General features: G+C 37.1%; 3 protein-coding genes and 1 long non-coding RNA gene across 4 annotated transcripts; 1 reads left to right on the top strand and 3 right to left on the bottom strand.

Annotated features, from left to right (window-relative positions):
- Window positions 1-2,880: 2,880 nt before the first annotated feature.
- Window positions 2,881-3,989, bottom strand: LOC112529734. Its single transcript, XR_003070941.1, has 2 exons — window positions 3,887-3,989; window positions 2,881-3,269 (listed from the first exon to the last, which is right to left on the bottom strand). It is a non-coding gene; the product is annotated as an uncharacterized LOC112529734 (long non-coding RNA).
- A 1,103-nt stretch (window positions 3,990-5,092) lies between these two features.
- Window positions 5,093-7,271, bottom strand: LOC112529603 (glycine-rich cell wall structural protein 1.8-like). Its single transcript, XM_025140929.1, has 3 exons — window positions 6,995-7,271; window positions 6,407-6,937; window positions 5,093-5,196 (listed from the first exon to the last, which is right to left on the bottom strand). The coding sequence occupies exons 1-3, from the start codon at window positions 7,269-7,271 to the stop codon at window positions 5,093-5,095; spliced, it is 912 nt and encodes a 303-aa protein (XP_024996697.1).
- A 3,828-nt stretch (window positions 7,272-11,099) lies between these two features.
- LOC112529727 lies at window positions 11,100-12,303 on the top strand. The gene is made up of 3 exons (XM_025141102.1): window positions 11,100-11,190; window positions 11,647-11,769; window positions 11,842-12,303. The coding sequence occupies exons 1-3, from the start codon at window positions 11,156-11,158 to the stop codon at window positions 12,029-12,031; spliced, it is 348 nt and encodes a 115-aa protein (XP_024996870.1). The 5' UTR covers window positions 11,100-11,155; the 3' UTR covers window positions 12,032-12,303.
- Window positions 12,304-13,617: 1,314 nt separating this feature from the next.
- On the bottom strand, window positions 13,618-14,527 carry LOC112529635 (putative gamma-glutamylcyclotransferase At3g02910). Its single transcript, XM_025140976.1, has one exon. The coding sequence runs from the start codon at window positions 14,410-14,412 to the stop codon at window positions 13,861-13,863; it is 552 nt and encodes a 183-aa protein (XP_024996744.1). The 5' UTR covers window positions 14,413-14,527; the 3' UTR covers window positions 13,618-13,860.
- Window positions 14,528-15,055: the final 528 nt, after the last annotated feature.

The following is a 15,055-nucleotide window of genomic DNA, read 5'->3' as shown; positions in this document are numbered from 1 at the left end:
TTGAGGACATTTTTAATACAAAGTGTCACATTAGCAGCTTTATAGGACAATTTTGAGAAAGTGTCCTATAAACTCATTTTGTTATAGGACATTTGTTTTTATAAGACAAATTTTCAAATAGTGTCTTATAAAGTTGCTAATGGGACGCTTTATATTAAAAATGTCCTAAAAAACTTATTACGATGTTAAAAAAGGTCATATAAACTTATTACAACGCCTTTAGATATGACACTTTATTTTTTTGGTCCTATAAACTAAGTCCTATAAAGAGGTCTATTAGGATACTTAGAATCTGTGAGTGTCCTATAAACCCGATTCTGTTGTAGTGAAAGTATTCTTTTTAGGACACTTCTACATTTTAAGCGTCCTGTAAAATCAATTTCGTTGTAGGAAAAGTATTCGGAAACAATGAAACATACATGGACGCAATAGGCATAAACAGTTGCACGTTTAAAGTAGCTAACTACGGTTGATGATAAGTTCAGCTGTGTATGCAGAGAGTATGCTCCGAAAAGGAACACAGCTAACGAGTAAAAATGGCACATTAAAAGATCAAGAATGATGATCATCTACACCTATGAACAACCACAAAGACACGTATACGTCCAAAAGTGCTCTATAATCATCAAACATGAACGATATTTAAAGAAGGTATCCCGATAGAAAACAATATAATATCTGCTAACAGTTGTAAAAACATGACTTAATTACAGGCACCACAACAAGAAACACATAGAATACGTTGCCAAGAAAGTGCCTTGCAACATTCTTGTGATGAACAACAACGGAGAAGCGGATATGATTAGAGGCCGTTCAACAACGTTTGAAAGCAATGATGATAGTCCGACATTGTTCACTTCTTCCACCATACCCACCCCGAAGTTGATGCTCTCGGATCAATACAGGCGAATCCTAAACCATGCATAGGAGTGCTTAAAAGATGTGTTATATAATGATCGTATGCAAGTCTACAATAAGGGTCGCTGTCCGGTAAAAGAATTGTGTCGTCATTTACACATACTTTGTTCACATCTTTCACAAGGCACAAGGAAATAGACAAGGAAGGAGAAGCCACAAATAAGAGGTTCTTAAGATTTTTATACCAGTATCATAAGGCTGCTAGGCTGCTTATAGCTCAAAGACATATTGTTACAGCAAATTGTGGGTATTGTTGTATATTTACTCTAAAATGTTTAAGTGTGCCTTTTCTGTAATTAATAAACATGATTAGTTGCAAAAGAGTAGGAACAGCTCAAGCATTTAGTAGCATTTTTTTGGTAACCATGGGTATCCGGCCAACTTACTCTCACCAACTAATCCCCCAACAAAATTGGTCTTATAGGATGGCCAAAAATGTTTAAGCGTCCTAATAAAATACTTTATAGGACTTAAGTATATAGGACCAAACTAAAAAGCGTCTTGTCTAAAAGTGTTACAATAGGTTTATAGGATGCTTTTAGACGTTTTAACAAGTTTTTTAAGACGTTTTTAGAATAAAGAGTCATTTCAGCTATTTTATAGGATACTAAATGAAAAAGTGTCCTATAAACACGTGTCATATAAAAAAATGGGTCTATAGGACACATCTCAAAAGTGTCCTATAAAAATAGCAAATAGGACACTTTATTTTAAAAGCGTTCCAAAAAACTTGTTAAAACGCCTAAAGATTCCTATAAACATATTGTAACATTTTTAGATAGGACTCTTTATAATTTGGTCCTATAAACATATGTTCTATTAAGTATTCTATTAGGACGCTTGAACATTCTAGGTAAAGCCAATTTTGTTGTAGTGGGAGTCATTGGAGTCATTGCAAGTGTACCTCCATGGCCACAAGGGATTTGGAAACACCTGGATTCGAACATGGGGAAGATGAGATTTCCACTATATTCCCCTGAGCCTTAACGAGTGCACCACAACCCAAGTGGTTATTCATTAGCATTTAGCCAATGAAAAGAAAGTATTGAACTTACTCAACTAAACATTAATTCCATAAGTAGCTTTATAAAAGCTGAAAGACATATATCCCATATAAAAAATCACACAAGAAGCATAAGACCTAAATTAACCCATAAGATGTTCAAAACTTGTGAACTGAGTTTCGAGACCATTCTCACTTCTACTTTGTTGCATTCACTAGCTCTTGCTTCTTCGTAGTTGGTTTACTGAACCGGTCGTGTAAACATTGTTGCTTTCAAACGTTGTTGAACGGTCTCTAATCACATGTCTCTCCGTTGTTGTTCATTGCAGGAATGTTGCAAGGCACTTTCTTAGCAACATATTCTAAGTGCTTCTTGTTGTGGTGTCTATAAGTCATGTTTACAATGATGAACAAATAGTATATTGTTTTCTGTCAGGATACCTTCCTTATATATCATTCATATTTGATGATTATAGAGCACCTTTTAATGTATACATGTCTTTGTGGCTGTTCATAGATGTAGATGATCGTCATTCTTGACCTTTTAATGTGCTTATTTTTACTCGTTAGTAATGTTCCTTTTCGGATCATACCCTGTGCATACACGGTTGAACTTATCATCAACCATAGTTAGGTATTTTACATGTCCAACCGTCTATACCTTGGATATAATATGAAAAACAAGACCAGTGACTAAGGATAAAAAATCTCTATGGAATACTGAGCTCTCTTTTTGTCAAAGATTATGCTTGGACTTAATGCATTACATCCATGTATTTTTCGTTGTTGTTTCTGAATACCTTACACATAGAAATACTAAGAAATTAAGTAATTACTAAACAACATAGTAAAGTATATAGGCTAAACATGAAACTGTAAGCAACCTTAGTAATTGGGAAAGCAAAAAAGCACTATACTTGATCAATTGATTACTACCTCAATCTCTAAAAAAGTGTCTATGAAAGCAAAAATGAACATGCTTTTATTGATTATAGATCAATGAGAAAACATTTCAAGTTTAGCAGAAACAAGCATATTCATCAAACACCACAATTCTACAATTTTTAGTAATTCTTTCAGCAATTCAATTATGAAAAAGAAAACACAATCAATTATGTTTGAAACACAAATTAAGAATCATGCCTACCAAATCTGATGCGGGCCTTGGCGTGGTCCGCATGGAGGATTAGGTCTTATTGTTCATGGAGACCCATGGCCGGGATAACAGGGTTGTCGAGCTTAAACGCGCATAACTTTCACTACTGGTCTCCATTTCAGGCCCATAATATGCTGATTCGAAGCTTGGAATGAAGAGTACGCCCTGGGTAGAGACAGGACCCAAAGGGGTCTACGAGATTTTTTAAACCAAAAAAAGTCATTTCTATGTATTAAATTTCTATGGAAGTCAGCTCATCTCTCCATGACCTTCTCTTGAATTCTCATAACTTGCAAAAGGAAGGAAAATCCATGGACCAACCCATCGGCATAGTGAGGCCCCAGTGGGAGGCTCACATGATGGGGGGCTTTTCAAAGCATTTTATTGTTAAGTACAGTCAGGGATTTCACCATGAATCCATTGATCCCAACTTTTTTTACTACCCAGAGCTTCGAAACATGTTTTGGGATAATTTTATGTTCTTGAGCTGTAATCTGGAAGGTGAGTTGTTGAATCAGAGACTTTCATTTTTCATCCAAATTTTGAGTTTACTCTGGATACAATTTGAGCCTAAAATTCGATATTCGATTGAATCAACTAAACTTTAGGCTACATTAAAATCTTAATCCTCAATTCTCTTCAAATTCCCGTACTTAATTCGGTACTTAATCGTCTAAGAAAACTTCTTGAAGATGAAATTATTTTGACGGATCTAATTACACGAGGACATTAAAAAACGAAGAATCATGGAATCGATTAGCATACAAAAAGAGCTAGGGTTTGCAAATGAGAGAAAATTAAGTAATTACTTGTTTATGGAAGATGAAATCGACGACGATCAACCTGCCGATGATTTGCACCGGATTGTGTAGCCGGAGCCCGGATCTGTCATCAAACTCCATTTTCTGTATCTCCACCATAAAAATGAAATGAAATAAGTTTTAGAAAATTTGGTTTCAAGATAAAAAATAAAAAATAAAATTAATTTATATTTTAGTTGAATTCTATTCATACTCCTTCCTAAATATGATTAATACATGACCGATTTATTACAGGACACAGTTTGTGGTAGGGGTATTTATGGATTGGGTTGATCGAGTTGAAGACATTTGAACAATCCAACCAAATTCTTGCGGTTTGAAAAATCTTAACCTAACCCACCCCGTACGGGTTGGTCGGGTTAGTCGTGTTGGTCGGGTTGATACTTTGGTACATTAAAATATTTTTCTAACTTATAATATGTTATTTCTCTACTCATACTTTCTTTTTCATCATCAATAATTTGATACAACTTATCCATACTTCTTTCGTATATCATATTCAGTTAATTTTCTCAATTACATATATATGTTCACGGTTATTGAACATATATATGAATGAGTTATATAAAAATATGAATAGATTGAAAATATGTGTATATGAAGAACATACATGATAATGTAATTGTCTAATGTACATATTAATAAAAATTCAACAATCATATTAAATCCAAGAAATAAAAGAATATCGAGTTCATCGGGTTGGGTTGGGGTCAAATAATAGTAACCCGATATCAACCCAATACCTACAGTTATTTCGTGTTCGGTTGGGTTGATCGGTTTGATCGGGTTTTTGAGCACCCCTAGTTTGTGGTATGTGAAGAGATATGAATAAGCCGGTGATGGATCTAGAAACTTCCGTGATTGAGGCTTAGGGATATAAAAAATCCAGGAACTGAATAACTCATTCAAACCAAAACGGTTTTGAGGTATTCGGTTTGCGGGTAAAACAGTTCAGTTAATTAAATAAAGTAAATTTCGATTTAGGTTTCGATTTTTTTATCATATCAAGTTAACCTAATAGAAAATTATACTGATATTTAATCTGTATAAGTTCCTTCTAGATGAATTATTTTGAGCATATATAAAATCAAACATTAGGTGAATTAATTTATCTTTCAACTAGAAGAACAATAAATTGAGATATATTTAACAAAATTATCAACCAACATTATTATTGTAGCATAATTGCAAGAACTAGCGGTAATAATATGTGGGAGAACGACCGTCAAGCGAGAGAGCAGGGATTTCGTCAAAGCGGACTGTACTATTAGGGGAATTGCCGAAAATAATTGGGGGAACTAAGAATATGAAAGTAAAAAAAATTACTTAGATTATTATAAAAAACTGACTTTTGAGTTGCGGCCTTTTCCCTTCACACATTTCTTAATGTAAGGTGTTGTTTGACAGTTGCTGAATGGTTTGGTGCAGAATGATTAACTGGTCAGAATGATTAAGAGACTCTCATGATATAATGCAAAATAAAATATAATTATTCGGTAATTGTTTACAATTGAATTAAGGCGCTGAATGATATATGAGATTATTAAGATACAAAATCATTCAGAGAGTTTTAAAACCAGTAAGATGAACACTTTTCAAAATACACATTTCGCTAAAGGATTTCGTCATATGAACTAGGAGTGCTCATGAGTTGGGTTGATCGGGTTGAAGACATTTGAACAACCAAACCCAATGCTTGTGGTTTGAAAAATCTTAACCCAACCCAACCCGAACCAAAGTGCAATTCAACCCAACCCAACCTGTACGGGTTGGTCGGGTTGATACTTTGGTACATTAAAATATTCTTCTAACCTTGAATATGTTATTTCTTTACTCATACTTCCTTTTTCATCATCAATCATTTGATACAACTTATCCATACTTCTTACGTATATCACATTCAATTAATTTTCTTAATTACATATATATGTTAACAGTTATTGAACATATATACGAATGAATTATATAAAGATGTGAATATATTGAAAATATGTGTATATGAATAACATACATGATAGTGTAATTGTCTAATGTACATATTAATATAAATTCAACAATCATATTAAATCTAAGAAATAAAAGGATATCGGGTTCAACGGGTTGGGTTCAAATAATATTAATCCAATATCAACAAAATACCTACGGTTTGACAATTTTACAACTCGATTAAACATCTGGTTGCTTCGAGTTGAATTATTTTGTATTGGGTTGAGTTTGGTTGATCAAGTTTTTGAACACCCCTAATATGAACGAATTGCTTACATGGTCCCACATTAAAATTACACAAAATTGATTTTAATTTTGTTTTATTAATTGAAAAAAGGCAAACAGCAGAATATTAAATGATTATCGATTTTATTTTTTCAAACAAAAATGACATAAAACATGATAGAATTGGGCTTCATGGAACATAGCCACCGTGACCGCCACCGGCCCCATTTCCACCACCACCACCATATCCACCTCCATGTTCACCACCACCACCACCACCTCCTCCACCTCCCGAACCACCACCTCCACCACCACCATATGCCCCACCTGCACCACCACCTTCTCCACCACCACTTCCATATCCGCCAGCATGATCCCCTGATCCTCCACCGCCTCCACCACCGTGACCACCTCCGCCACCGTATCCTCCACCAGCCCCATACCCACCACCGCTACCACCGCCTGCACCTCCACCATAACCTCCTGCATGCTGTCCACCACCCCCATAGTATCCACCACTACCCCCTCCACTCCCTCCACCACCTCCTCCTCCATACCCACCACCATGTTCTCCAGACCCACCACCACCATACCCTGAACCACCTCCTGTACCACCACCACCACCACTACCTCCACACCCACCACCGTGCTCGTATCCACCTCCACCACCTTGTCCTCCACCGGCACCACCACCACCACCTTGTCCTCCACCGGCACCACCACCACCACCACCACCTTGTCCTCCTCCATGTTCACCTCCTCCTCCATAACCACCCCCACTCCCACTCCCACTCCCACCCCCACCTCCATATGCGCCATATCCAGGCACTACATGTTCACCTCCACCACCACCATAACCACCACCACTCCCACCCCCACCCCCACCTCCATATGCGCCATATCCAGGCATTACATGTTCACCTCCACCACCACCACCATATCCTCCTCCATGTTCACCTCCTCCTCCATAACCACCACCACTCCCACTCCCACCCCCACCTCCATATGCGCCATATCCAGGCATTACATGTTCACCTCCACCACCACCACCACCGGCAGCACCTTCATAAGTGAAAAGTGATCTGGTGGCGGAGGAAATGCCAATGCCAATGCCTAAAATCACAAAAAAGACTACACCAAGAACAAGTTTCTGAGTACCCATTTTAGAAAAGTTGAGTAACAACTGAGAAGTTGAAATGCAATTTATAGGCTAAAACCATGAGTCTGCACACGCAAAAAGTGAAGTTAGGTGCGACCAAATTTGGTACAGACACCACGCACTCCACCACACTCATTCACTCTCAAGCTATAGAGACCGCACCCTAACTAACTAGCCATTACCCATGGTGCATGTTTTCTGTCACCCACATCTCATCATCATCATTTTCTTTGTAAAAAACCAAAACTAACCCAATAAATTATACCTTAAAGATAAAAGTTTGAGTAAAAGTATCTATTTACCTGGTAAGTGTTTATTGGTAAAATTTAATATTATTATTTATTTATCGGGTAAAATTTTAGTCTACCAAAACGACATCGTATGCAATAATTTATCCAGTAAGCACTTACCGTGGTAAGAGTCCTCACCCCCACTTACCGGGTAAGACTCATGGTTCTTGTCTCGCTCTTACCGGGTAAGATTCTTGGTCCTTACCATATTCATCTAGTGAGTTAATGTGACTTAATAAGCGCTTATCCGGGTAAGTGTTTAGTAAACGACCTCTAAGATGCATATATAATTTTGAGGAAATTGATCAAAAGTTATTTCGAACTCCCCAATTCATGTTATAGCAGTTTTCTACTTAATTGATTAAAAATAGCCATGATTACACAAGTAACAGTTTGACAACTTAAAAAATCTTGTTTCTATAAACTATTTATAATACGGCAATTTAGCAAGTTGCTAAAGTGGTACTTAAGAAATGCTGACGTGGCAAGTAGCATCTTAACAAGTTACGTAAGTGACATTTTCACACCAACATTTTCACAAGTTATTAAAGTGTTACTTGTGAAATCTTGACTATTTCGTCAATTATGTAGAAAAGCTGCTACGAAGTGAATCGGACAAGTAAAAATGATTGTTTTGGATAATTTCCCTGTATAAAAGGCTCAAAGTATAAATCAAATCTAAAAGTATAATAGGTTTATAGGATGATTTTAGAAGTTTTAACAAGTATTTTAGAACGTTTTTAATATAAAATGTCGTATTAGTTATTTAATAAAACACTATTTGACCTATAAAAAAGATGGGTTTATAGGGTACTTCTCAAAATTGTCCTATAAAATAGTTAATACAACACTTTACGTTAAAAACATTCTAAAACACTTGTTAAAATACCTAAAAAAACATCTTATAAGCCTATTGTAACAACTTTAAAGAGGACGCTTCATTGTTTGGTTTTATAAACTTAATCTTATAAATATGTTATTAAGGGGCTGCTTAGTAGTTGTTGAGTGATTTGGTGCAAAATGATTAAGTGATCATGATTATTAAGAGGTTCTCATGATATAATGCAAATGAAATATAATTGTTTACAATGAAATTAAGAAGCTGAATGGTTAAGGGAGACCCAAGACACAAAATCATTCAGATGGTTTTAAAATCATTAAGAGACAGATTTTTTTTTTTGACAAACAAGATTCACTTCTTAACGATTCAAAGACTACATCTTAATAAAATTATTAGAAGCCTGACACGTTTAAACGTAATGTAAATCCAATTTTCTTAAGTTATTTACATGTATCACTCCTTATTTTACAAAATAGATATTTATCTTTTTGGAAAAAGTCAAAAGCAGATATGCATGTACATACTAAAGTTAATATTATAATAAATAAATAAATAAATAATATTAAAGTCTAAGAACTAACATAGAACAAAGACACGTGTAAGTTCTTGGTTGCTTTTGGTAATTGGTATTGATGGAAGCAAAAGTGTAAATGAAAGACAGCTAAATACCATTACATTGTGGGCATTATATATCCACATGTCATACACTCGTTATCGAACAGGGATGCTATGTCAACTTTACTCAAGGGTCGTTTATTAAACACTTACCTGGTAAATTGCTTAACAAGTAATTTTTTTTATCCGGTAAGAACAATGATAAAGATGGAGAGTCTTACTCTGTAAGTGATTGTAACAAGTCTTACTCGGTAAGTGATTGTAACGAGTCTTACTCGGTAAGTGCTTACCAGGTAAATTGTTGCATATGCTACCATTTTAATGTGCTACAATTTTACACAGTAAAATAAATTATAGTATTGACTCCCAACGGTAAGTGCTTACCGAGTAAGTATTTAGGTAAACGGCCTCTTAGGCTAGAGATGGCCAAATCGGCCCGGCCCGGGACCGCCGGAGGACCGGGCCCGGGACCGGTAAGGACCGGTTATGGGACCGAAAACCGGGACCGGTTAAGGTTTTTGGTAGTTTCGTGGAACCGGGACCGACCGGGACCCGTTATGGGACCGACTATGGACCGGCCCGGCCCGGCCCGGCCCGAAAATTCAAATAATTTTATAAATAAATGTATTTTTAAATAATTTTATAATGTATTTTTATAAGAAAACGTAATTTTAATTATATTAAAACGCATTTTTAAAGTGTATTTGAGTGACCCAATTGTAAATTTTATAATGTATTAAAAATATATATCATTAAAAAAATAAAAATAAAAATCTTATTTTTTTAATGCAAGGACCGGGACCGGGACCGACGGCCCATAACTGGTTATGAAGTACCTTGACCGGTCATATCATTTTCGGTTGGGACCGGGACCGAGACTGGTTACTCCGGGACCGGTTATGGCCGGTTATGAGAAAGATGAGGACCGATTGGGACCGGCCCGGGACCGGTTTTTGGCCATCTCTATCTTAGGCTATAAAAATCATAAAAAAAACCCAATCTGAGTCGGGCCTTAAAGCCTGATCAGCCCGATTTTTTTGGGTTGGCCAGCCCGAAAAAATTGGAAAAGCCCGCTTAAGCTCAAAAAAGACCAAAAAACCCTTCTGAAAAAGCCTGATTGAACCCTTTTTAAACCCTAAAAGCCCAAAAGCCCAGCCTGACCGAACCCTTTTTTGTTGACTAAAACGGGCTAAAAAGGACAGGGCGCAGGCCCCAAAAAGCCCGTGCCTTGTGCATCTAATGGGCCATTATACATGTTCAAAATCATTTATCTACCACCAAACCACACCAGTAATCCTTAAATGGTATTATATCAGCAAAATTCAAGGAGCATTGTGTAAATACAATCTTTCATCATCAAACTATGCATGTTGTATGTGACATACTGTTGCTAGAGCTTGAAGTTGAGTTAGTCTTCAAAGCCAGCTTAATCGGTAGACCTAGATGCAGACCATCCCAACTCCTTGGCCCAAATCCAGCCCATCCAACATAAGTCTAGCTTAGTCACCAGAGTAGTGACTAGACGTAGACGTTAACCAGCCCAATTTGTTAGTCCGCAAGGCCCGGGTCCAAGCCCAGTATTGTTATAAACATAGATGTAAACTATCAACTTGCTTGGCCCATACCAAACAAGACCTAGATGCATACCAGCCCAACTCCCAGGCCCAGGTCTGTGAAAGGATGTAGAAGTGAGTGGAATAGAGAGTGGGAGACAAAAATAGATTTTCCTCCACTTAATAATTGATTACAAGTTGGGTAATAACAGCCACATAATTAAAAAGAAAGGATAATTGTGAGAAAACGATATTCAAGAAAAAACCCTAAAAAAATAAAAATTGAGGAACATCTTGTGTACATATGGATACAAGTAATCGAAGATGTTTTCTAGTCTCTATGTATGCGTGCATACCAAAAAAATTACTTGCACGCACATGTACATACCGTACAAATGAAACGGTTACTAAGTAGTTTCTAAAATTTTCATTTTTTTGTGGTTTTCCCAACACGTGACCCAATTGTGAGATTATATTCACAAGAAAAAATCTCAGTAAGAATCTCTTCACTTATAAAGCCAAGTGATAACAAATACCATAACAGACACAATAGAGCAACTTCAAGAAAGTAGATTTGTTGGCCTAAGTATGGAATCTCAGAGAGTGAACCTTCCTCCTCCCAGGTCTTACTCATTCATTTAAGCTTTTCAAACTAGTCTTCTAAGTCTCTAATCCTACAAGATAGTTCTCACTAATTTCTTGTTTTGAGTTTCAATTCTTAGTCATCATGTGATCATCAGAAAGATCCCAATCTAAGCAGCTGTTTGGTTGGTTTTCTATTAAATCTTGTATGAATAAAGTTGTCTATGTGGATTTATTTGTCTGTATAGATAGGGAAGATTTTTGTTTGGTAGGATTTTTTCTTAGATGGAAAGAGCATGTTTTTAATTAGGAGGGTCAGATTTAGAAAAAACTTGACATTCTGCATAAAGCACCCTCCATAAGCTTACTGAATAAGCCACTCTCTATATAATTAAGCCACTATCAAATAGTCATGTATAGCTGACCGTACAAGGTGTGAGCCCAGCTCATTAAGTTGCTAACAAAGAGGCTTTACTAATGTCGTTTCACATGTACAGCACTGATAACAAGCCAAACTACAAGTGCCCAGAAGGATGGAAATGCACCATCACAAAAACTGACCCATCTAAGATCGGTAAACCATTTGCAAAATGCGATGGCAGTGGGTGCACCTGTGTCACGTGCGTTCTCCAATGCTCATAGTTTGTTTATTTACTATGTGAACTACAGTAACACAATATACGGTTTTGCAGTGAGAAAACTGTGCAACAGACAACGGAGAGCTCTGAGGCAGCAAAAGTATTCTGCGAGTGTGGTGAAGGTTGGTCTTGTGTTGTATCCAAGATTGAGGGCCCTGAAGCCGGCAAGACCTACTTTGAGTGTGGTGAAGGTTGCATTTGTGTGATAGATGAAACGAACACCGTGAAGGTTGTATGTGCGTGAGTTACACCACGATTGTAATGAGGGTTGCAAAAGGAAGAAAGAAAAATTCACCACAAAAAGGAAACAAGCTTACTTGTGTCTGCTATAAATTTCTTCCAAATATTACGAAGTTTGTGCCTTACTTCTATGTGTGTCCCCTGTAACAAGTATGTAAAGTTTGTGTTTAGCTGCTATTCTATGAATCCTACAAGTATATAGTGTCAGACTGTAATTTCCTGGTGCGTATACGTAATATATTATGTATAAATAAATGGCTCTTGTCAATTTCTCAATTATGCATTTGCATATATTTTAAGGGAACACGTAGATTCTGAAGATGGGTTAGCGAAAAAAAAAAAGAAGCCAAATAGACACACTGGTATCTTTGAAGTTAATCTGTAGTCAGGCTTCGAACCAGAGAGCATGACACCATCTAGATTTTTAATATGAAACCTATGTTGCTTCTACATCGGAGTTCTAGCAGGCGATTTTGTTGACAGAAACACGAATCCAACTAGCTTAGTTTCAAAGTTTCTCACCCTGAAACATATGCTTACACTGTAATCCGGTTGCCAGTCTTATAAGATTCACAGAATAATGTCATCAATGCAGAAGCTTGAATGGAGATTTATTCAGACGACATAACAACTTTAGTTGTCCCAGAAACTGTAAAAATGACATTAAAAATATAGCAGGTATAACCGTATAAGCACTCTTTTCTGTGAATAACTCATTTTCAAGCATAGAAATGCAAGCAATTGCTTCTGACACACTGAAACGGTATGAAAGAAAATTACGCTATATGTCATGTAAGCTAAGCAAGTAGAAACAAGATCAAATCTTACAGCCTTTGCCCTTATTTGGTGCACTTACATACACTTGCAAGTTGAGCATCAATTGTCGCATTGAAATGAAGCAAAAATTAGCAAAAAGAGAGAATTTTCTTTGAATTACTCTCCATTCTAAGATCATATCCTCTATCAAGCTTCGATTGTCTTTGATTGGCTGAGCGGGAGTGTGCATTTCAAAGGTGATTCTAGATTGTAACCCCTTTCAAGTTTGTTGTTCAAACTTCTATCTTTTACTATAGTGTATGGCTGAGGCTAGAAGAAGTGAACGATTATATTAAGTGGCAAATCACAAGCAATTCATCAATGGTGGTCACAAAAGTATCATCCCCTCAGATACGGGATTAAAGGGTTTTGTTAAATCTCACACTCGTGCATCAAGTGGCAAATTTGTAGTCTTGTGGCAAATTTGTAGTCTTGTGGCTTCCAAAGAGATTTCTACCTCCTTAATACTATACAAGAACTAACAATGAAAAGAAACTATGAATCTTGTTTTTACACTAAGCATCAATTGTCTCCGAATTTGAGGGATTGGGGGAGGAAAGAATTTGTACATGATTTTTCCCTTTCATACTCTCATGGAGGTTGCCTTTGTGACCTGAACTTGGAATAAGATTTGGAGTATTTGACATTGATATGAATACTTCACATCAACATCACCATACAGCTGGTACAAACAAGCAGGGTACACAAAGATTAGGGTTTTCAATTCTAATTACCAAAAAAGGGTCAAATTCAGAATCGATATACATAGAATGGAGCATAATCCGATCACATCATAGAATTGCATTAATTTCATAAGATTTTACTCCAAAATATTAGGTAAACTAATCAGTCACTTCGGAACAAGCACTATAATTACGATAAATGATGATAATTCGAGTATCAAATACAGTAATCTCGAAACTGATACAGTTGCAATTGCTTATGAATTTCTAAGGCCATGGAGATGGAGTAGATACACTTAGAAGCAGGATTGGAATCCAACCTCAGATTTATTGTTCAATTCGATGAACAAAACAATGTAATCTGCTCACGGAAACTCCGATCTTTCGGCCTCAAATCCCTCCTCACGTAACCCTTGGCCACTTCCTGACTATACGACTCAAACCCCTCCCGTCCGCTCCTCCGCCACATGTCCTCCGCAAAACTCCGATGCGCATAATACGCCTCAGCATCTACCGCCATTCGACGGCCACCGTCTCCAGCATCACATATCTCCGGGCAAACGGTAATCGGAAGCCTCTCGTAATGTCCAAGGGTAATGCCTTCAAGTACATCAAGGCGTTGCAGGCCAGAATCGGAAACGGAGTAAAGCTCGCCACGGACACGGTGGCCGCCGGTCCCAGGGAAGTTGAGGAGAAAAGGTACGCCATGGGGACCACGGACAAGCGGGAGCTGGAGGTCGGTGACGTAATTGCCCATGAAAACGGCGTCCTTTCGAGAGATTAAATCTTCCATTAAGGGGTGATTAGCAAATCCACGTTTGAGAGTTCCGTAAGAGAAGATTAGGGTTTGTTTGGATGCATCGACGGTGTTGCCGGATATCGTCATCACGTTTTCCGGCGACTCGAGAAAGCCCCAATGGCCAATGGGATGCCGTACAAAGAAGGAAATGACCGGAGGCCGTACTTCCGGTGGCGTGAGATTGTGTATGTGGTTGCCGTCTCTTTTTGTCTGGCTCAGGACTTGTAACGCTTATCTAACATTTCTCCGTTACATCTTTAAAATAAAAATATCCTAGAATTACATTTTTCGTCCCTGTGGTTTGTTAATATTCCTGTTTTTATCCCTGTGGTTTAGAAGTTGTCCGAAATAAGAAGCACACATTGTTGAACAAGCTCATTCAAGTGGGGCCTTCTTTTCGTTTTCGCACTATTACAACGCTTATTCCCTAGATACCGTCATTGTTTCTTCTTCGGGAAAAGAAGTCATTCTGTTTGCTGCATTTCACTCAAAGGGTTGAAGAGAGATGGTACAGATTTCGTCCCTCTAGTTTGCAATTTATTGCTATTTTTGTCCTTGAAATAATTTCTACATTTAAGTATAAGGGAGTGAAGGGACCAAAATAGTAAAGAACTCTAAACCACAAGGACCAAAATGAAAATAAATTGTAAAACATAAGGATGAAAATGATAAGAAATTACAAACCATAGGAACAGAAACCATAGTTTCTGAACCATAGGGATGAAAATCG

Source organism: Cynara cardunculus, assembly GCF_001531365.2.
Source record: "Cynara cardunculus var. scolymus isolate 2C chromosome LG 16, CcrdV1, whole genome shotgun sequence".
In the NCBI taxonomy this organism is placed as follows: domain Eukaryota; kingdom Viridiplantae; phylum Streptophyta; class Magnoliopsida; order Asterales; family Asteraceae; genus Cynara; species Cynara cardunculus.
The sequence above is the reverse complement of the archived record's forward strand: the minus strand, read 5'-3'. Positions and strand labels throughout refer to the sequence as shown.

Bases quoted from the DNA above. Each gene is read 5' to 3' on its own strand.
- LOC112529727 (XM_025141102.1), top strand. From the start codon at position 11,156: ATGGAATCTCAGAGAGTGAACCTTCCTCCTCCCAG. The intron at 11,191-11,646 runs GTCTTACTCATT...TCACATGTACAG, and splicing joins GTGAACCTTCCTCCTCCCAG to CACTGATAACAAGCCAAACT. The intron at 11,770-11,841 runs GTGCGTTCTCCA...ACGGTTTTGCAG, and splicing joins AGTGGGTGCACCTGTGTCAC to TGAGAAAACTGTGCAACAGA.
- LOC112529635 (XM_025140976.1), bottom strand. From the start codon at position 14,412: ATGACGATATCCGGCAACACCGTCGATGCATCCAAACAAACCCTAATC.
- LOC112529603 (XM_025140929.1), bottom strand. From the start codon at position 7,271: ATGGGTACTCAGAAACTTGTTCTTGGTGTAGTCTTTTTTGTGATTTTA. The intron at 6,938-6,994 runs GTGGGGGTGGGG...GTGAACATGTAG, and splicing joins TGGATATGGCGCATATGGAG to TGCCTGGATATGGCGCATAT. The intron at 5,197-6,406 runs GTTCGGGAGGTG...TCATATTCTTAG, and splicing joins TGGTGGTGGTGGAGGTGGTG to TTCCCCCAATTATTTTCGGC.